This window comes from Staurois parvus, unplaced genomic scaffold (genome assembly GCF_062004578.1).
Source record: "Staurois parvus isolate SC_StPar_1 unplaced genomic scaffold, SC_StPar_1.0 ptg000090l, whole genome shotgun sequence".
NCBI lineage: Eukaryota > Metazoa > Chordata > Amphibia > Anura > Ranidae > Staurois > Staurois parvus.
This window is the reverse complement of record NW_028317886.1, coordinates 18,998,613-19,021,401: the sequence shown is the minus strand read 5'-3', so window position 1 is coordinate 19,021,401 and position 22,789 is coordinate 18,998,613. Positions and strand designations below refer to the sequence as shown.

General features: G+C 43.6%; 1 protein-coding gene and 3 non-coding genes across 4 annotated transcripts; all 4 read left to right on the top strand.

Annotated features, from left to right (window-relative positions):
- The first annotated feature begins 236 nt into the window (after positions 1–236).
- On the top strand, positions 237–22,104 carry RPS3A (ribosomal protein S3A). The gene is made up of 6 exons (XM_089670464.1): positions 237–395; positions 5,728–5,831; positions 7,931–8,118; positions 19,711–19,919; positions 21,327–21,436; positions 21,934–22,104. Exons 1-6 carry the CDS (start codon positions 334–336, stop codon positions 22,053–22,055), a joined length of 795 nt encoding a protein of 264 aa, XP_089526590.1. The 5' UTR covers positions 237–333; the 3' UTR covers positions 22,056–22,104.
- On the top strand, positions 4,035–4,106 carry LOC149468290 (small nucleolar RNA SNORD73). Its single transcript, XR_016311776.1, has one exon. It is a non-coding gene; the product is annotated as a small nucleolar RNA SNORD73 (small nucleolar RNA).
- On the top strand, positions 7,768–7,839 carry LOC149468289 (small nucleolar RNA SNORD73). The gene has a single exon (XR_016311777.1). It is a non-coding gene; the product is annotated as a small nucleolar RNA SNORD73 (small nucleolar RNA).
- Positions 21,780–21,851, top strand: LOC149468288 (small nucleolar RNA SNORD73). Its single transcript, XR_016311778.1, has one exon. It is a non-coding gene; the product is annotated as a small nucleolar RNA SNORD73 (small nucleolar RNA).
- Positions 22,105–22,789: the final 685 nt, after the last annotated feature.

Below are 22,789 nucleotides of genomic sequence, written 5' to 3'. Positions count from 1 at the left end.
ATGTACAATATATATGTAAAGCGCTGCGTAAGTTGATGGCGCTATACAAGTACCTGAAATAAATAAATAATATTCCCCAGCAATATTGAATGTCTCTGAAACCGTGACATGCGCAGATGCGCCAGGGAGACATCTTCATGGGGATACTCATCTTGCCGCTACACCGGTAATTTGCCTTCCGCAGAGACCCTTCACTCGCGCTATACCTCCTCCGGCCATCAGAGGTCCTCAGCGTCTCCCAGGTGCCCGTCCCTCTCTCTCTCTGATCTTGCCTTCCCGTTGAAGTCTCGCGTGTGCGGCCTGCGTTTCCTCTTTCTCTCCCAGCTGGGCAAGATGGCAGTGGGCAAGAACAAGCGGCTGACCAAAGGCGGCAAAAAAGGTGCCAAGAAGAAGATGTGAGTAGAAATAGAGGCCGGGGAATGAGGGCGAGGTGTATGTGCGGCGATAGGACGTGTGTGGTGGGGTGTTGGGAGAAGGATGGCGCTGATAGAAGGTGGATGGAGCCGGGCTCCGTGACTGCCGGCCTGGCGGAGGCTCGGGTTGGCGCCCCGTGCAGGTCCCTTCTATGGGTAATGTGTGCTTGGCTCGGGGGTGCCTGTGTGCACTAAGGCGTGTACTGTACACACAGGTCACGTGTGTTGTCCCATAGTGAGGCCCGGTGTATGAGCCCCTCAGCTGACTCCGTCCAGGGTTGTGTGTTCCTGGGGCTCTCTCTACAGCCCGTGTAGCTGCACCCTTGTACAATGCAGGGAATGACAGACCCTGGAGGGACCATGTCTGTGCAGGAACTCTGAGGCTGCTGGGTTGTGATGGAATCCCCTGAGCACAGGGTGCCTGGCTGCACAAGCTGACCAGCTCAGAGGATGGCTGTTCTCATCGGTGATTAAAGCCCAGCTACCAACGTGTGTTTGGGCAATGAGGAAGTGATGGGAACTCTGAAAGGGTTTTTTGTGGCCTGTGTGTCCCCATGGAACAGATTCCTGCAACTTCCTAACTGGATGGGAAGAGAATCTCTCTTGTAGGGAAACGTCTGTCCCAGCGACAAGATCCTGCTTGTGTCCTGATCTCCCAGTGATAGGAAGGGAGGGAAATCCCCGCAGTGGGGGCACAAGCAGACACTTTGAATCTTGACAGAAGTTTTCTCTTCTCAAGCCTAGTCAAAGCAAAGACCCTGGACTGAAGCCTGGCTGTAAAGTTGAATCCCAGTCAGCTGTCACACCTCCCTTTCCATTTCATTGCAGAGTTTATATATATTTTTTTTTAAACGTGATATTTAACCGCTCGTCCACCAGAGGATCCCCCTCCCCGTCCTGACCAGGCCTTTTTTTGCACTACTTTAACAATTGCGCGTTCATGCAGTGCTGCACCCAAATGAAATTTACGTCTTTTTTTCCCACAAATGGAGTTTTCTTTCAGTGGTATTATTTTTTTGCACTATAAATACATGTCCAATAAAAAATGTAAAATAAATAACATTTTGTCATAAATTTTGTCCACAATGTATTCTGCTGCATGTCTTTGCTAAAAAAACAAATCCCAGTACGTGTAAATTAATTGGTTTACGTGAAAGTTATAGCGTCTACAAATGGCGGTATAGATACTGAAAATTTTTTAATATTTACTAGTAATGGCGGTGATCAGCGACTTACAGTGGGATTGCGGGCATTCTGACACTGGGGGGGGAACTGACTTGGTGTCACTGACATCCCCAGTGACACAAATACAGTGATCCGTGCAAAAAAAAAAAAAAGCACTGACACTGTACTAATGGCACTGTGTCCATGTGCTTCACTGTAATCACACTGCTTTGCATGGCTGTGCTTCTCCCCGTCGGAGATGCTCGGCAATCACCGGGCACTGGCGAGTAATCACCGGTTAGGACCGGTGATTGGCACCGCTTGTAGGGCTTGCGCGCATCCCCTACCCGGAAATGAAAAATCACATGTATATATGTATATACGTGATTTTGCACACCCGTGCTTCCCTGTGGCAGTATATCTGCTATAGGGCAGTCGGGAAGCGATTAATATCAAAATAAGAGATGTTATACTTTGGCAACGATATTGCAGAGTGTTTCCTTGCCTCTTTGTCTGGAGTTTGCCATCAGCACACTCCAACTTTCCTTATGGGTGCCCCCATAACAAGCTATATGCTGAGGGTGCACTCCTGAGCTATGTGTGTCCATAGACACACACATCACAGCTTGGTCGCATCCCCTGTTCTCTTCTCACAGGATTTGACGGACAGCAGCAGGAGCCAATGGCTTCTGTGAAGTCATGAAGAGGGAGTGTAGTAGTGCTGCAGATAGGAGAGGGCTGGATCAGTAGGGTAGATGTTACGCGTGTGTGGGGGGGGGGGGTGTTTACCTTTATGCAGGAATTTCATTAAAGTGGAAACCTATGTGAAAAATAAAAATGAACAAACCGGCAGGATTTTTAATGCAGAAGAGGCATGCTTTGTTTCTTCTGCATTGAAATGACCTTCTTGGCTGTCTTCCTGTCTGTGCAGTTCAGGCTAGAAATTCTGCAATGCTGAAGTTGACAGAGCCCCCATGCATGTGTGGGAATGATGTCATCCTTGGCCAGTCAATGAGAGCAGCCACAATTGATACCTGGGAAGCCGGCCACTTGAAGATGTCAGCAACTGGAGGGGAGCTCCAGGACGGCAAATCGTTGGAGCTGACATGAGTATAGTTCTGATTTAGGGTAAAAAAAAAATTCTTTAGAACCACTTTAAGTTAAAGTGGCATTAAACTCCAACATTTTTTTTAAATGTGTCCCCAGGAGGTGTTGGCTATACTGTACTGGTATGCACAGCATTGTCACACATTATGGCAGACTTGCCTGTGAAACAATCCCCTCCATAGCTGCATTGTCAGCACTCCCACTCTTCACAGGTGCTTCCATCTTTTCCTTTCTTTTGGCTTGGTCATTCGATTGGTTTGCCTGCAGTTGTGTCACTCCCACATTTGTGCATGGGAGTCACTTCATCGCTGCACAAGGGGGTTGCTGAGCATGCTCAGTGCACAATAAAGTGGATTTTTAATCTGAAAATGTAGTCCTGCTAGATAACTTCAGGTTTGCCCCTTGTGCAGGTATAGCTACAAAAACATTAAAAAGAAGTGCCTATACTGTTTAAAATCCAGTAATACACACTCTCTGTTCTGCACATGCTCAGTTGCTCTCTATTTTTAGGCACTGTGCCGAAAATCAGAGCCACTAGAGGTGTTCGAGATATACTGCTGCTCTGGTTCTAGGCGTCAGCAAAATGGCATCCTCCAGCAAGAAAGAAGCAAAAACAACGCTGGAAGCAATTTACAACACTCATTAATTTTGGTAGTATAATAATTTGGAATGTTTGTTTCTTGCTGAAGAACAACATTTTGTATCAAGTTGTTATGGGTGAAGTTCCACTTTAATGCTGACAGGAAGAAGCAGTTGGGAAAGAAGAGACCAGTTGGGAGACCAATAGGGTCTCGTCTGTCATCAAACTCCTGCCACAACGAAAATTGGGATAACACCTACTTTATCTTTGTTTTCCCATTCACATTGCATAACTATTAAAGAAAAAAATTAAATTCCCACTTGCATTTTACTAGCTGAAAAATCCTACTTAACTGTCCTGTTATGTAATGTTAAGGAGGGGGTGGGGGAGTTATGTTTATTATAATTAGATTGTAAAATCGCATTGACAGGCTACTCCCAACCCTCTTCCTCTGAATTGTATTGTAACTGGTTGCCAGTGTTGCTACCTGAGTGATGTGCGCACTTCTATTGGCTGTTTTTCAGCAGGGCTCTCTCAGGGTACACACAGGCAAACCGCACAGGTGCAGACTACATTGCTCGATCTACTGGTAGTCACTCCTTGGTCGGAGCGCTAGTGAGGGACGGGGAGTTAGGCGAGTTTGAAATAAAAGCTTTACAAGAGATTTTTTTTTAACCTGCTGAATGGATGGGGAGAGCTTTGCCTAGAGATGTGCTTTAATGATATAAAAGTAAACTTAATCCTAGGAATGATTTCAGACTATTAATGGGAATGAATGATGACAAAGTGTTTCGGTCCCAAATGATATCTGTGATTACCAACTTTGAGATCGTTCTGACATTCCCAATCGTTTTGTTCTTTGGCTTCATCAGACTTCATTAACTGATCTAATCTATACAGTTTCATTCCCACAGGTGAAAGATTGTAAAAACTGGTCTTCTTGTAGAATGTGTTGGTGTACACAGATGCACAGAATTTAAAGCTCAACTCTTGGAACAATTATTTTTTCATTCCCTTAGATAGAATGTGGTATTGTTAGATCTCCTGTCATTTATTGCTTAAGTCTTGCTCCAGTGATAGGATTGCAGGGACAGGCAGTGATGAGAAATGTTTTCACAGTGGACAGAGCCAGCAGCAATAACCCTTGTTATAGAGTAGTGGCAGGTATTTGCTGCCTGTGTCCCAGAGACCTTTTTGTCTTGTGTTAGTGATATAGTGAGAAAAGAGACCTCCCTAATGGCATCCCAGAAAGCGATAAAAACCTCATAAGTTTTAACCCTTTTCCATTCTATTAGACACCTATATTCCTACCCCCCCCCCCCCCCCCCAAATTCCCTGTTGTGACAGCTAGCGGGGGATCTTCTACCCCCACTGTCAGAATTAAAAAAAAAAAAAAAAAAGCTGTGTGGGGCTCTGCCCACCCAGCCACATCATTCATTCAGAGTTCTGTGAATGGGAAACTACAAGTCCCAACAGCCTTTGCGGCTGTCTGCTTCTAATTGTCAATGAACTACCATGGTGCTGTTGAGGTGGTTGTGGTAGTTCACCAATTTTGTCTTGTCAGTGTGAAATTGCCTGCCTGTGCAGTGTATGGGCTGACAGCTCAGACAAACAGTCTGCAGGAGTGATCTACTGATTGCTGGTGCAATGCTTTACAGGCTCCTAGAAAAAGTAAACGCACATTTTTTTTTTACCTGCAAAAAATGTGCTTTTTTTTTTTTTTTTTTAAGTGAGCTTATCCCTTAATGGACTCTAACATATTCAGTAGTTTATTTCCTTTGAGAACTGACCTGGAAAATAGTGTGCAGATCAGGCGTGACTAGGCCCCAATCACACCTGTGCATTCAAAAATCCTGCTTGCTGCTTCTTTGATGCAATGGTGACGCACCTAAAACACCACACGTGTGAATTGGACCTTTCTCACTGCATACTTTGTTTTGGACCAATGAAAGGATTCAATCTGTTGAGTCATTACGATAGCCAATTAGTATATTGCAGGTGGTTAGCAGTGGCGGCCTGTTTCCTTTAGCACAGTTTTTTGCTTAACAAGGGAAATTGCAGCCCTTCCCATCAATGGCGGTTATCGGCCACTCTGCAAACTGCATTCCAACTCTGGATCTAGAAGTTCTTCATGAATCTAATGGTGTGACATGGTGATCCAGTTGTTTGAGCAACTTGTCATTGCTGTGAATCTGCAGGATTGTCACATATTACTGTAGAAGGAAGAACTAGTTTCTGAAGGAAGCCAGTTATCCAAAGAGTGTAATATGTGATCCTAGCTCCATAGTTTGGCCAAAGTTTTAGGACTTGGTTGGTCATAAAATGTTCATCAGCAGATTTCTTAGATTTGTAACTTATAACGCTAGTCTACAAAAATGGTTCAACCTCTTGTGTTACAGCATGATGTAAAATGGGCAACCATATTTGTTTGCCGTTTTTCAGGATTTTTTTTTTTCTTTCCAGTGTTGACCCCTTTTCCAAAAAAGATTGGTATGATGTTAAGGCACCAGCAATGTTCAATATCCGCAACCTTGGCAAGACTTTGGTAACAAGAACACAAGGAACAAGTAAGTGGCAGTGAGACGTTGTGTAATTGAGAAGTGCAAACTTTTAGGCATGTTAGCTGAGCTGACTTAACAACTGGGAGCATCATTTTTCTGAGTCAAGTTTTCTTATACCAATACCAAATCTATTGCTAAGCCTTTTACCACTGCCCTATCTTGATTCTATTCTGTTTTATTTATTAGATGTGGATTCCATCTAATGTCAATTCAGTTTACTATGATTGTGGTAGAAAACATGGCAAATAATCCAGTTACATGATTGTGTTAACAGTATATTCCATTTTGTGCTCTCTACTTGCATTACTGTGGTGTAGACTATAATAGCACATCTTCAGCACAAACACTTCTTTTTTTTTTTTTTTTTTTTTCTCTAAACACAATGAGGTATATGGTCTTAGGGCTGGTTCATAACAGATGTAGTCCAGAGCATTTTTCTTCTGCATCAAATTGCATACATAGTGTGTTCCATGTATTCCAGTGGCCCTAGTTCACACCAGTGCAGTGTGCTCAACAGAAGTAGAACGTGCTGCATTTTTTTTCTTTTTTTTAAATTTTATCTGTATGGAACGTATCTGGAATGTGGCAGAGTGCATCAAGACTGCATCAGAACATATATGTCCTGAATTGAGATGGAGGGGGAAAACACACCAGAACGCATCAAAAACTTGCAGAAATGTATCCGAAATACAGAAATTGTGGTATAAACTCACTTAGTGTGGACGCTTAGTTAGGCCAGAAGGGATTTTTTTTCTTTTTTTTTTTGTTATTCCTTTGGTTTTTTTTTTTCTCTTATATGTAATGATTTTAGTGAACTTTAACATTAACTACCTGCCGACCGCAGATAGCCGAATGACGGTTGCACTGTGGCCGGCCAGTTCTGGGTGGACGTCATATGACGTCCTCCCAGAACGCGCTCTCCTGCGCGCCCCCGGGGGCGCGCACCCAGCGATCTCCGTGATCTCTGTGTCCTACGGACACAGCTGATCACGTGACGTGGTAAAAGGCCAATCACAGCGGCCTTTTACCACGTGATCAGCCGTGTCCAATGACACGCTGATCACTAGGAAATGCAAATGCCGGTTCTCGGCTGCACTTTCCTCACGCTGTCAGAGCGTGAGGAAAGTGCTGCCGAAAACCGGCAGTTGTCAGAGCGGGGATCGGCACCGATCATCAGGATCACTGATCATCAGTGCCCTGATGATCGGTGCCCAGCAGTGCCACACACAAGTTCCGCCCACCTGTGCCCAGCAGTGCCACCCACCTGTGCCCAGCAGTGCCACCCACCTGTGCTCACCAGTGCCACCCACCAGTGCCACCCACCTGTGCCCATCAGTGCAGCCCAGCAGTGCTCCCAGTCAGTGCCACCAGCCAGTGCCCAGCGGTTGTGCCAGTCAGTGCCGCCAGTCAGTGCCCAGCAGTGATGTCAGTGCCACCTATCAGTGCTGTCTATCAGTACCCATTATCAGTGTCACCTATCAGTGCCGCATATCAGTGCCACCTATCCGTGACACCTCATTAGTGCTGCCTATCAGTGCAGCCTATCCGTGCCACCTCATTAGTGCCGCCTATCAGTGCCCATCAGTGCTGCCTCATCAACGCACATCAGTGAAGGAGAAAAATTACCTGTTTGAAAAATGTTATAATAGAAACAAAGAAACTTTTTTTTTTTTCAAATTTTTTTTGCACTTTTTTTGCTTATAGCACAAAAAGTAAAGTGCCCAGCAGCGATTAAATACCACCAAAAGAAAGCTCTATTTGTGAGAAAAAAATGATAAAAATTTCATATGGGTACAATCTTGCATGACCGCGCAATTGTCATTCAAAGTGCGACAGCGCTGAAAGCTGAAAATTGGCCTGGTACATAAGGGGGTATAAGTGCCTGGTAGGCAAGTGGTTAAGGTTTTCAAATGATTTATGGCATTGGTGTTTTACAAATGGGAATAAATGATGACAAACTGTTTCGGTCCCAAATGACATCCATGATTACTATCTTTGAGATCGTTCTGACATTCCCTTATTCACTAGAATGATCTTGATTTTGCCCTAGAAATGTTTTCTTAAAAATATTGTCTTTCTATTTTTTTCTGTTTTGCTTAATGTAGAGATTGCATCTGATGGCCTCAAAGGCCGTGTATTTGAGGTAAGCCTTGCTGACCTGCAGAATGATGAAGTGGCCTTCCGTAAGTTCAAGCTGATTACTGAAGATGTTCAGGGCAAGAACTGTCTCACCAACTTCCATGGCATGGATCTAACCCGTGACAAGATGTGTTCTATGGTTAAAAAGTGGCAGGTAAGTTGCTGGATAGTTTTGCAAGCCCTGCTGATTTCCATCTGTTAGGGATGTATTGGTTGAAAGTCATAGACTAAGACCACATCACACTGAGAGGTTCTTTAATTTCTAGCACTAGAAATTTCTCTAATCTCCCTTGTAGTTTGGAGCTGGCAACAAAGTTGCTGCTCTAGCTGGTTACATATCAATACAGCTATGTAGCTGGCACCAGCTGCTTGGATCATCTATTGAAGGTGGAGATTTGTAACCAAAACACTACAAAAAGGAACTTGCTGAATGTCAAATCACAATGAAAGACCTTCATTGCAATTTTTTTTTCCAGACAAAGAGAGATTTTGTAGCTGCTACAAACATATGATATGGGCCTTGAATAAGCTGACACATACTATGTGTGTAATATATATTTTGTGTATGTCTATAATGTTGCAGCCTTCACCCCCCCCCCCCTTTTTAATCTGCAATCAGTACCCCATAATGACAAAGGGAAAACAGATTTTTAGAAATGTCTGGATTTATTACAAAAAAAAAAAACTGCAATATCACATGTACTTAAGTATTCACACCCTTTACTTAGTATTTTGGTGAAGCACCTTTTGGCAGCATTTACAGCCTCAAGTCTGTGGGTATGACGCAACAAGATTGCACACCTGGATTGGGGGATTTGCAAATCCTTTCCAGCTCAGACAGGTTGCATGGGGACAGTCAATGGACAGCCATTTTCAGGTCTCTACTGAGATGTTCAATAGGGTTTAGGTCAGGGTTGTGGCTGTGCCACTATAGGACATTGAGTTCTCCCAAAGCCATTCCTGTGTTTTGGCTATGTGCCTAGGATTGTTGTCATGTTGGAAGGTGAAACTTTGGCCCAGAGGACCTGAGTGCTTTGGAACAGGTTTTCTTTGAAGATATCTTTGTACTTTGCTCCATTCAGCTTTCCTCCAACCCTGACTAGTCTCCCTGCTGTTGAAAAACACCCCCACAGCATAATGCTGCCACCGCCTTAGTTCACTATTGGGCAAGTTATGAGTAGTGACCAAGAATGGCATGAGAAAATACTCCTGTGCTGGAAGAGCGACATTTAGGATGCCTAGGAACTGCACGCCTTGCTGCCCCCAATGGACCAGAGAAATCCAGAGTACTGCATGTAAAGAAACAGAGGGCTCATGGGCCTAGTGCATTACCTTTTTTAAAAGATCATTTATTGCATAAAAAAGTGCTAATATACTCACAAAGGAGGACCTGGGCTCTGAGGAAGAGGCAAATCCTCGAAAACCGCGTCAGTCATTTGGAGGTGTTGGAGTCCCATTATGGATATCATCCAGTGTGAGTGGACCATGCTGTACTTTTTATATGATGTGCTTTTGACATTTAATTTGTGAGTATATTAACACTTTTTTAATACAATAAATGATATTTTAAAAGATAATGCACTATGCCCTTGCGCCCTCTGTTTGTTTACATGCAGGTTATGAGTAGTGCCTGGTTTCCTCCAGACATAATGTTTTGAATTGAAGCAACAGTTCAATCTTGGTTTCATCACATCCTGAGAATCCTTCAGGTGCTTTTTTGCAAACTCCCAAGTGGGCTTTCATGTATTTTGCAGATGAGGGGAGGTTTCATTTTAGCCACTCTGCCATAAAGCCCAGATGGTTGGAGGGCTGTAGTGATGGTTGTCCTGGAACTTTATCCCATCTCCACACAAGGTCTCGGGAGCTTAGTCAGCGTGAGTATCGGGTTCTTGGTCACCTCTTTCTAAGGCCCTTTTTTTCCCCGATTGCTCAGTTTGGCCGTGCAACCATCTCTTGGAAGAGTCCTGGTTGTAGCAAACTTCCATGTGAGAAATTTGGAGGCCGCTGTGCTCTTGGGAGCTTTCAGTGCAGGAGAAATTTTTTATTTTTTTTTTGTAGCCTTTCTCAGATCTGTACCTTGCAATAATCCTGTCTCTGAACTCTTTTGACCTTTATGGCTTTTGCTCTGATACATTATGCATCGTCAGCTGTGAGGCCTTTTACAGAGGTGTGTGGCTTTCCAATTCATGTCCAATGAATTTAATTTACCACAGGTGGTTTCTAATCAACGTGTAGAAACCTCTCAGCCACAATGACCCCTGGTTCACATATTCGCGTTCCTGTGGGCTGCGTTTTTTGTTCGGGCACAAGAGCCCATTATTTGAATGGACTCCCGTGCCCCGGGACACGGGTGGGTGGTGCGGCTGCACGTATTTTTTTGTGGATCCGCAGTGGCACCGCCCGCACATATGTGAACCTAGCCTGAAGAGAAACAGGAGGCACCTGAGCTAAATTTCAGGCGTTGTTGCAAAGGGTCTGAATACTTATGGCAATGTGATATTTCAGTTTTTCCTTTTACATATGTTTTGCAAACCCATCTAAAATTCTGTATTCGCGTTGTCATGGTGTACGGATTGTAGATTGAGGGGGTGGGGCCTTGTCACCCTTTTTAACAGCTTCCCTACCGGCAATAGTTGAGGTACAACCATTATATCGGTATAATTTTTTTCAGCCGGTGATTTTCTTTGAAATAATAGTAATCCGAGTGGCTAGGCTGTTGCTAGATTCATTTTTCAGGCGGCGGGAGGGGTGGTCCATCGGCACTGTTGCGGAATGTGATTCACCACTGCAGCGCGGTGATCAGAGATGGGCCCCTTGGGAGGGCAGAAGTGACGTCAAAACGTCACTTTGGTTCTGGCAGATGTAAACCCTTCCTTTTTATTTTCTTTTGATGGAAAATCTTTTTCTTTTGATGGAGCCTGAGCCCCCCCCCCCCCTTTTTTTTTTTTTTTTTTTTTTTTTTTTTTTTTATAGCTCATCCTTTCCAGCTGAGAGGAGAGATTTATTTATTTATTATTTATTTATTTATCGAGTTTATATAGTGCCGAAGGGTTTGCTCAGCGCTGTACAATAGAGGGGGGACAATACATGAAACAGAACAGTAACATCAAATAGTACACAAGGGGTAAGAGGGCCCTACTCTTTCGAGCTTACAATCTAGGAGGGAGGGGGTAGAGGCACAGGAGGAAACGGCTGTGGGGGATGGAGTGGTAGGAGGAGGGAAGGGCAGCGGCTGTTAGGTGAGGGTGGGGTAGGCTTCCCTGAAGAGGTGGGTTTTCAGGGAGCGCCTGAAGGTGAGGAGGGAAGGTGACAGTCTGATGGATTGGGGTAGTGAGTTCCAGAGGATGGGGGAGGACCTGGAGAAGTGGGGGTATCTCGCTATAAAGAGGCCTGTCATGGCTTATATCTATAACTAGCAGTTGTTTACATTTTACAAAAAATTAAAGGAACAGTGTAAAGAAGAGAAAAATTTTTTTTTAAGCGCCCTGGTCCCCCCATGCTAGCTGCAGTGGAAAACGCATACATTGGTCATACTCGCATATGTAAACGGTGTTTGCACCACACGTGAGATATTGCCACAAATGTTACAGCAAATGCTAGGCCTTCTCTGTAACTCCTAATCAGGTAACCTGTAAAAAATTTTAAAGCATAGCCTATGTAGATATTTTATGTACCGTAGTTTTGGTGCCGTTCCACAAGTGAGTGCAATTTTAAAGTGTGACCTGTTGGTTATCTTCTTGGCGTAACATCATCTTTTATATTGTACCTTAAATTTGGGTTATGTATTGGTGAGTTTTATTTATTTTTATTTTTTTTGCAAATACCATGTGACATAAAAAATTGTGACATCGACCATTGTAATCTCTAGGACCTCAGCTGAAAAATAAATATATAATAAATGTATGTTTGGGGGTTCAGAGTATTTTTACATGTAGGAGAGAAATATCAGAATAGGCTTGGGAAGCCAGTGGTTAAAGAAAAAAAAAAATCAAGTCCCCCAATAAAAAGATGGCATGAAGTACACATTGGAGTTTTAGCAAAGAGAAATATACTGTGCACATGCTCCAGAGCTTAGTAAATGAGTAAAATTTTCACTTTGTAAAGCATACCCAATTGCATGCAAGGAAAATAAACAGCATTTTTGCTTGCATGTGATTTGGATGAAAGAAATCAGCAGAGCTTTCCCCTCATTTCAGAGCTTCCCATCAGATCTAAAGCAGCTGCAGTGCACAGTACTGTGGGCCACAGTAGTGTTTTCGACCCCACTTCAAATCACTCCATACTCTCGATCTCCTCGTCCTCCAACGCCTACCCCTCCAAATGTCACACTACTACCAGCCGTAACCTCTGCAACCTTAACCCTGCCTCCCTCCACTCTGCAGCTGATCAACTCCACGACCGCATCCTCCCCCTGTCCTGCCCTGACTTGGCTTTGACCGCCTACAACAATGCGCTCTCAACAGCCCTTGACTCGCTAGCGCCTTTAACCACACGCAACATCAGACCCCGACCGCTCCAGCCCTGGCAGACTGATCACACCAAAACCCTCAAACGACAAAGTCGTGCCCTGGAGCGACTATGGCGCAAAACCAAATCCCAACAAGCCTTCACCCGCTACAAATCTGCCTTCCACACCTACACCTCCTCCCTCCATGCTGTCAAACAGGCCTACTTCTTGACCCTCATCAAGGCCCTCTCCTCCAATCCTCGCCGACTCTTCTCTGCCTTCAACTCTCTACTCTCTCCACCTCCACCCAGCACCTCACTCACTGCCTTTGAGATTGCCAATCACTTCAAAAACAAGATTGACACAATTCGCAAGGACATTGCCGCAACTCACACGCCCTCTCAAACCGTCCCCTCTCACACAGCTACCCCCTCATCCCCCCTCCCCCTCGACATAACCCGCAGGGACTTCGTCGCTGCTCAAACTCTCTCCAACCCCCTTCACCCTCACTCAGCTACCCCCTCATCACTCCTCTCCCACGGCCCCACCACTGCTCTGACCTCCTCTTCCACCCCACCCTACATTCCTCATACTGAAGCTCCCCCCACACTCCGCACCTTTGACCTTACTACCATCGAGGAAGTCTCCAAGATCCTCTCTGATGCCCACCTCACCACCTGCCCCCTCGACCCTATCCCCTCACAACACCTACGACCTTCCTCCTCCTCCATCCTACGCTCCCTCACCCACATCTTCAATCTCTCCCTCTCCTCAGGCACTTTCCCCTCCCCTCTGAAACATGCACACATCACCCCCATACTTAAATAGCCCTCCCTGGACCCCAATGACCCGAACAACCTCAGACCCATCTCCCTGCTCCCATTTACATCTAAACTCCTCGAGCGCCTAGTCTACACCCGCCTATGCTCTCACCTCAACGACAACAACCTCCTCGATCCCCTACAGTCCGGCTTCCGTCCCCTACACTCCACCGAAACTGCCTTACTCAAACTCTCCAACGACCTGCTAACCGCCAAAGCTAATGGCCACTATTCAGTGCTCCTACTCCTTGACCTCTCTGCGGCCTTCGACACAGTCGACCACCCCCTCCTCCTCAAAAAACTACACTCCCTCGGCCTCAGAGATTCTGCTCTCTCCTGGCTCTCATCCTACCTGTCACAATGCTCCTTCAGCGTTGCCTATAATGCTACCACCTCCCCCTCACTCCCCCCTCTCTGTTGGGGTCCCTCAAGGCTCTGTCCTTGGGCCCCTTCTCCATCTATACCTCCTCCCTTGGCCAACTCATACACTCTCACGGCTTCAACTACCACCTCTATGCCGAAGACACACAAATCTATCTCTCAACCCCCCACCTAACCCCCTTGGTCTCAGCCCGAATCACACACCTACTGAGCGACATATCAGACTGGATGTCGCTCCACTTCCTTAAATTGAACCTCTCCAAAACCGAGTTTCTTGTCTTCCCCCCCAGCCAGGACACCACCCCCCATTGACTTCTCCATCACATCCAACAACGCCACCATCAAACCCGCCCCGCAGGCCAGAGTACTGGGTGTCATTCTGGACTCCAACCTATCCTTCCAGCCCCAAGTCCAATCTTTAACAAACTCGTGCAGACTCCACCTCCGCAACATCGCCAAAATACGCACGTTCCTAACCCCAGAAACCACTAAACAGCTCATCCACTCTCTCATATCACGACTCGACTACTGCAACTCCCTCCTCACTGGCCTGCCTCGCCGCTGGCTATCCCCGCTTCAGTCGATCCTGAATACGGCTGCCAGACTCATTCACCTTTTCAGCCGCTCTGTCTGTGCCACCCCCCTCTGCCAATCCCTCCACTGGCTTCCGATTGCGCAATGGATCAAATTCAAAATTCTAACGCTGACGTACAAAGCTGTCCACCATACTGCCCCGAACTACATCACTGACCTAATATCCAAGTACCGCCCAGCACGCACACTCCGCTCCTCACAAGACCTCCTTCTCTCTAGTTCCCTGGTCTCCTCCTCCCATGCCCGCCTCCAGGACTTCTCCAGGGTGTCACCCATCCTCTGGAACTCCCTGCCCCAACCCATCAGATTATCACCTACTCTCCTCTCCTTTAGGCGCACCCTGAAAACCCATCTCTTCAGGGAAGCCTACCCCACCCCCTGCTAACTTGCCGACCTCCTCCACTCTTCCTACCACTCCATCCCCCACAGCTATCTCCTCCTGTGCCACCATCCCCTCCCTCCTAGATTGTAAGCTCGAAAGAGCAGGGCCCTCGAACCCCTCGTGTATCACATTGTATTGGTATTGTTCTGTCACATGTTCTGTCCCCCTTTGTAATGTACAGCGCTGAGCGAACTATTGGCGCTTTATAAATACTGTATAATAATACTAATACTCCACAACCCCTCCTCTTCCCATGGTTTCACTGTTCATATGTATATAAAGGTATACTTTAGTGCCACAGCTCACTTAAACACAACAGAGAGGAAATGTAACTACAAATTTAGACAATCTGTTCTGGAATCGTAAATCAATAATCTAAAAAGACTTGCGCAGCTCACCTCGCATTTCCCACATATGTAAAATGTAAATACTCTGCACATGGGTGCCAGTTCCACAGTGAAGATTATACTCCTGTATTCTTGGATTGGAGACCTGTCCACTGCTTGCATTAATAAGGTACGCCTTCCCAAGTGCTCAGTGCATTGTTCATAGGTTGCCATGGCAGCATCATGCATGTGTTTCCGATCGACTTTAAAAGTCCCTCAGTGGATTCTATTCCCCGCTGGTCGCAGCTACTACTCCAGGCAAACGCTCTCAGCAGCACATTCAGCTGTTCTATATTCAAGGCACTTTGAATTCCGGGGGAATCCTGAGTGACATATTAATGTAACGTGATTGGTAGCCCAGGAGTGCAGCTATTATCTGCCTTTAACCATGGCATCGAGTGCCAAGAACAAAGGGACACATGCAATAGATACATAATGTAGTTGCATATGTTGATTTTATAATTCACCTTGCTGTTTTTTTTTCAAGACAGAATAGAGTTCATAGAGTAAATGGCCGTAAATTATGCTTTTGAAAGGAAAATGTCAGCATTGATGTTTCCTTGTGCCTATTTCAATCTTATATATTTTAGTTTTGTTTGTTTTTTTGTCAGTGTTTACACAGTGGTTTTTGTAAATGCAAATTTAATTAAAAAATACTTTGAGTTTCAGTGCACAATAGAATACCCATTTTTGGTAAAATATAAAATTTTAAGCTGAGTAAATAGATACTTAACATGTTATGCTTTAAAACTGAATACTGTATGCCCGTGGAACGGCACCAAACTAGGGTACAGAACAATCTCCATAGGTAGCACTTTAAAAGCTTTTACAGGTTACCAATTTAGAGTTACACAGGAGGTCTTGTCCTAGAATTGTAGCTCTCACTCTGACATTCAGAGATGCCTCATATGCGGTCTGAACACCATTTACATGTGTGCAGTACTTGTATGCGCTCACCTTTTGTGTGGGCGCTTTAATTTTTTTTTTTTTTTTTTTTTTTTTATTGTGTTTTAATTTTTATTCACTTTTATTGCTAACACAAATAATGGACAACATCCTTTTGCGAGAGCTGGAACAGTGACAGGTCCCTTTTACTGAAACATCTGGGGTCTATTAGACCTCCGATCTCTCCACTGCCCTTTAAAGCATTTGATCAGGTGCTTTCACAAGCCATTAATGGCTTGTTTACATCCTTGCGAAACTGGAAGTGACAAAATCCTCATTGCTTTCGGTTTCTTGTACCATAGAGCTGCTTGGGGAAGTTCTGATCCTCTGTCATCTCGGCAGTAATACAGCAGAACTGCCGGCTTCAGTCCCGGGCTACCCAGTGGGATGGGAAAGCCCGGGAAGGCACTGGAAGGTATGTAAAGGCGATCCAGCAACTATTTAGCCACTTGGATCACTTTTACCTTATTTGGCATCAAAGTCCAAAAATATTGATACTGGGATGATTGCAGCTGCAGGTATTATACTGGTTATAGCCATTGAAAGTTCAGTACATCATGTAATGCCCTACAGGTGGTAAATTAAGTATACAAGCCTGATAAGGGGATTGAAATGCATGGAAGTTTTCACAGTGTAGTAAATGGGGAAAGTAAAGTTCCTAAAGAAATGCAAGCATATATAAATCTGCATTGCTGTTAATAGGTGAACTTTGCTGCTCTTAAGATTCAGAGGGTACATGCACTACAAACTTTTGCAGCAATTTGTGGTCTGTTTTATTGCTTCTTTAACCACTTGCCCTCCAGAGGATTTACCCTCCTTCCTGACCAGACCATTTTTTGCATTTACAGCGCTGCATTACTTTAACTGAAAGTTGCGCAGTCATGCAACGTTGCTCCCAAATTAAATTTGTCCCCCCCCCCCCCCCTTCCCATAAATGTAGATTTCTTTCGGAGGTAGTTTGATCGCCTCAGCGTGGTTTTTTTGGTTTTTTTTCCACTATAAACAAAGACCAACGAAAAAAATTTTTGTTACTTTTTGCTATAAAACAAGGTAAAAAAAATTGATAAAAATTTAATCATAAATTTATGCCAAAATGTATTCTGCTGCATGCCTTTGCCAAAAAAAAAAATCCCAATACGTGTAAATTGGTTTACGTGAAAGTTATAGCCTCTATAAACGGTATATACAGTTGTGTTCAAAATAATAGAAGTCAGACATCACTAACCTGATCAATCACTGTTTTTGGTAGAAATGATATTTCTACATGGCAGATAATTTACTAGCAGATGTAGTAGAGTAATAGAAATCCAACAGACCCAACAGTCATGACATGTATGCTGCTGATTCTGTGTAATTGAATCACTAATTGAAAGGGGCATGTTCAAAATAATAGCAGTGTGGAGTTCTATTAGTGAGGTCATTCATTCTTTGAAAAACAGGTTGCAATTATTGCCCTTATTTAAGGAAGGAAGGCAGCATATGTTGTAAATGCTGGTTACAGTGCATTTCTCTCTGAAAGAAGTGCAGAAAATGATAGGCTGCTCAGCTAAAATGATCGCAAATGCTTTAAAATGGCAACCAAAACCTGAAAGACGTGAAAGAAAGCGAAAAACTACCATTCGAATGGACAGAAGAATAGCCAAAATGGCAAGAACTCAGCCAACAATCAGCTCCAGGAAGATCAAAGAAGGTCTAAAGTTACCTGTGAGTACTGTTACAATTAGAAGACGCCTGTGTGAAGCCAAGCTATCTGCAAGAAGCCCCCACAAAGTCCCACTGTTGAAAAAAAAGATGTGCTGAAGAGGTTACAATTTGTCAAAGAGCACATTGACTGGCCTAAAGAGAAATGGCGCAACATTTTGTGGACGGATGAAAGTAAGATTGTTCTTTTTGGGTCTAGTGGCCGGAGACAGTTTGTCAGACGACCCCCAAAGACTGAATTCAAGCCACAGTACACTGTGAAGACAGTGAAGCATGGTTGCACAAGCATCATGATATGGGGATGTTTCTCATACTACGGTGTTGGGCCTATTTATCGCATACCAGGGATCATGGATCAGTTTGAATACATCAGAATACTTGAAGAGGTCATGCTGCCTTATGCTGAAGAGGAAATGCCCTTGAAATGGGTGTTCCAACAAGACAACGACCCCAAACACACCAGTAAACGTCCAACATCTTGGTCCCAGACCAACAAGATTGACGTTATGGAGTGGCCAGCCCAATCCCCGGATCTTAATCCAATAGAAAACTTGTGGGGTGACATCAAAAATGCAGTTTCTGAGGCAAAACCAAGAAATAGAGAACTGTGGAATGTAGTCCAATCATCCTGGGCTGGAATACTTGTTCACAGGCGAATGTTAGTTTGTAAAGAAGAATACAAACACTGCTATTTTTTGAACAGTCTAATATTCACTTTTCTTCAATTTTTTTAGAGGAACAACACAAATTTGATATTTTTTTCTTCATGTTTTTTGATTTGGAATAGAATGTGTAGTGTTCCCAATGCATTTGTGTGTATGGAAATAAAAGCTATTAGAAGAATTCTGAGCTTCACTTTTTTCAACACACTATTATTTTGAACACCACTGTATACTGGAATGCTGCTTGTGGTGTGTGTGTGTGTGTGTGTGGTTTATTTTTTTGGTAATGGTGGTGATCAGCGACTTATAGTGAGACTGCGGTGGGCATTCTGACACTGGGTGGGAACTGTCACTGACATCCCCAGTGACACTAATAGTGATCAGTGCTAATAAAAAACACAGACCCTGTACTAATGACACTGGGCAGGAAGGCGATCAAAGGATTAACTGTGTGCTGTGTGTTTCACATGTGCTGTGTGCTATTTTACTGAAAGCATGCTGCTTTGTATTACTCTGCTATGAAAAGCAATACAAAACAGCATGCTGGTGCTGACCAGGGAGATATCTGTATTGTTTCATACAGACCTCTCCCCTGTCGGTGTTCCTCGGTGATCGCTGGCAGGGAATCTGTGTTCGAGACCTGGTGATCGACAGCTGTAGCCGCCGGTTGGGCGGTTGGGCTGCGGTTGATGTAGGAGATTTTGCCAGGGGCTGGTCAGTTTGTCAGCAGGGTTTCTTTAATTTATGCAAGAATGGTCCATTGTGTATGGAGTGCAGTAGAACTTCAATTTAGAACTTTTCCATTGTCTTTATCCTTTCAGCAAGCATGTGTTAGATGCTGGCATCTGCTGAATACCTGTATACCATTATTTTGGAACTAGTGTTTGACTTCAGTTTAAAAAGAGAAAATATAAAAGTATGGTGGCAAATGATGACAGTGTTTCGGTCCCGAATGATTCTTTGATTACTCCTTTGAGATCGTTCTGATGATTCCTTGCTTAGTACTTTTAGGCTTGAAATGAGTGTATATTTAAACTCTGACATCCTAAACTTGTATTCTTGTTCTGGGTAAGTGACTTAAACTACTGAAATCAGAAGACCACCGACTGCCTTGGCAACCTAATTTTAAGAGACTAAAATTCATTTGGTGTACTTCAGAGTCAGACACTCGAGCTTATCTGAATTCTTACACAAGTGCTTTTCTGGCCTGCATTTGACCTCCCACTTAAGTTTTATTAGTTTTACAAGTGTGTGTGTGTATATGTGTATATGTGTGTGTGTATGTATATATATATACATACATACATACATACATACATACATACATACATACATACATACATACATACAAATGTTCTCCAATCCTAATCTTAATGTTTGAAAAAGTATTGGAACAGCTTAGTGAATGCTTGCTTACTCTGCCATAGACCATGATTGAAGCTCATGTTGATGTAAAGACAACAGATGGCTACCTGCTCCGTCTCTTCTGTGTTGGATTCACTAAAAAACGTAATAATCAGATCAGAAAGACTTCATATGCCCAGCATCAGCAAGTCCGTCAGATTCGCAAGAAAATGATGGAAATCATGACTCGGGAAGTCCAAACTAATGACCTAAAAGAGGTTGTTAACAAGCTGTAAGTATCTCATTAAAATATTTTGCCTGTTTTTTTTTTTTTTTTTTGGTGGTGGTTTTTTTTTGTTTGTTTGTTTGAACAGGGGCATTGGAGTTGTGGTAATGGAATTTTTCACGGGAGAATACATGGGCTGCAATTGCCAATTTTTCCTTTTAAAAATACTAGTTGCTGGACTGTCTTGTTAATACTCCACCTTTTAAAGTGGAGATCCAGTCTCCTGTGTAGAAAACAAAAAACAGCCACTCGACTGTCCCTCGATCCAGAGGTGTGCTCACTCCATCCAGGTTCACTGGCTTTCCTCTGTCCCCGCCACCGGCATATTAAGTGTGGGTAACCTGGCTGTGACAGCTTACAGCTTCACGGCCGGGTGCCCACTGCGCATGCACGAGCAGCACTGCATTGTGTATGGACCCGTTGCGTGTCCCAGAATACTGCACAGAGCAGGTAAATATAACGTGTTTAAAGTGATTATAAGATTCAGATTTTTTTCACCCCCCCAAACTGCAAATGTGACTGAGCCCCTACTGTCCTGAGCCCCATATAAGGCTGCTTTCACATTGATGCACCTGTGGGTAAGCTGCGCTTTGCCATAGACTACTTTATCTTGCGGGTGTGATGCACTAAAACTCCTGCCTTCATCAGCACACCTGGTTTGAGATAGAGGGCAACATCAGAGGGCTCCATGGGCCAAAGGTTGAGCACCCCTGATTTAGACAGCCTTATCGTATTTTAAATTGGGTAGATCTGATTAAATATGCTGTGCCTACTCCTGAAGCACCTGTTCACTGCAACATTGATCTATTCCATACTCATAATGGTAATCTGGTTCTGCACTGCTGCATTTTATGGCTAGTTCAGATCTCCCGTGATCTGAACTCTGTGAAAGAAGTATGTAAGTAAATGCAGAATACCATTATAAAATAAGAGCTGGTGAAGGCAATGAGCCAATTGTATGATCAGGTAATAAGCATGCTTGAAAGTGTGAATACTGCTGCCTAGTTAAGTGTCCCACCTTCCAGTCATTTGAAATCAGTCCTGGCAACAAGGTTACTTAAATTATGTATAATATTAAAGTTGCCCTGTCATGATAGAAGAGCTGTCCATGCAGGCTGCCTTCTAAAAATGCCAGATGCCTGGCTTTGACTTGTAGTCTTGAATCAGACCTGCAACAAGTGTGCTGTAAATAAGCTTCAAACCTTCTTACACTTGTTCAGGTCAGTGACTCCCAACTGTACAGTTTTAGCTTTGGAACGACAGCCTGGGAATTGGCAATATCAAAGAGATCAGCAATGGCAGCTCCATTAACATTTGACAGGTTCCTTTTTATATACGACAAATTATCTTGTGCAATGGTTCTTAAATCTTTTGCAGGCAACTTATGATTTTTTTTTTCCCCTTTCCTTCTAGAATTCCAGACAGCATAGGCAAAGACATTGAAAAAGCCTGTCAGTCAATCTACCCGCTCCATGATGTTTATGTCCGTAAGGTCAAGATGTTGAAGAAGCCAAAATTTGAGCGTAAGTTTTAGTTTGGTCTTGTGTTCCCTTTTATAAGAGATCGGATTGTGTAAAAGCATGCAAGTGTCAAATACGCATGGTTGTCTGATGTTTAGGGGAACTGGAGCTTCACAAACCACTTTTTTTTTTTTATGTAAAATTGCCCCCCAATGCTTTTTCAGTAGTAAGAAAGGAGAGTTAGTAGGGAGAGGGCAAACGTCCAGCATCAGAAATGAAAGCTCATATTTTTCATATGGAAAATGTTTCTATCCAGCTGTTTTTATTACCTGATCTCTGGTGCTTGCTAGTGCAGACAGGTATGTATGCAGATTGTATATATTTATACTTGACTACATTATATGGGAACAGTGATGACAAACTGTTTCGGTCCCAAATGATCATTTGTGATTACTGTATTTGAGATCATTCTGACGTTCCCAGATTCTTGAATTTGAGCATACAGTTCTGTTCGTTCTCAAATTTTGTATTAATACTCTTCCAATTTATCTCTTTTGCAGTGGGCAAACTCATGGAACTGCACGGAGAGGGTGGCAGTTCTGGCAAGCCAACCGGAGATGATACAGGCGCCAAAGTCGAAAGGGCGGATGGCTATGAACCCCCTGTGCAGGAATCTGTTTGAGATGATCAGTCTGATTCAACCTGTAAAGAAATAAACAACTGTTGTGTAATTTTATTGTCTGTGTGTTTTACAAAATGGTTACACTAGGTTAAAAAGTTCCAGCTGTAAATGGTACCTAAATCTTATTTGATACATTACCCTTTAGCTTAATCTTCTTCTTTTTTTTTTTTTTTTTTCTTTTAGTCTCGATTAATACTTAAAAGCCCCAAACATGTTGTATTTTCTGAAAGCAGATACCCTGGAAAGTAGTGGCAATTCTGCTGTTGGTAAACTGATTTGCTTTATGTGACAAAGTGCAAAATTTCAGTACAATGCACTAAACCTAATTTTAGGGCATTAAAAAATACCTTTTTATTTATTTTTTTTTCTTGGTAAAATAGAAGATGAGATTGAGCAGAGTAAATATTAGAAGTGCCTCATTTATTAGTCAATCTCTATTTTATTAGTTCTGCAGCCACCTTTCTGCCATATCTGTGACAGCCTGCTGATTTGTACAATATAATGCCTTCGGATTGCTACACCCTTGGTATAAACAGAATACAATGCATGAAATACATGTAGCCAGGGTTTACTCAGGGCCAATACTTTACTGCCAGTAAGATGGGGTACCTGGGTAAAGTGGATTTTATATAGCTTAAGGTACTGAAACACTAGGGCCCTTTTTCACTTTTGCGTTCATGGCCCAGACATTCCAGAACGACAATTCTATCTTGCTTTCCGTCAGGGGATATAGA

What these genes read in the sequence shown, in the direction of transcription:
- RPS3A (XM_089670464.1), top strand. Translation starts at nt 334, where the DNA reads ATGGCAGTGGGCAAGAACAAGCGGCTGACCAAAGGCGGCAAAAAAGGT. An exon ending in AAAGAGGTTGTTAACAAGCT is followed by an intron (nt 19,920 to 21,326) that starts GTAAGTATCTCA and finishes CTTTCCTTCTAG; the next exon opens with AATTCCAGACAGCATAGGCA. An exon ending in GAAGAAGCCAAAATTTGAGC is followed by an intron (nt 21,437 to 21,933) that starts GTAAGTTTTAGT and finishes TCTCTTTTGCAG; the next exon opens with TGGGCAAACTCATGGAACTG.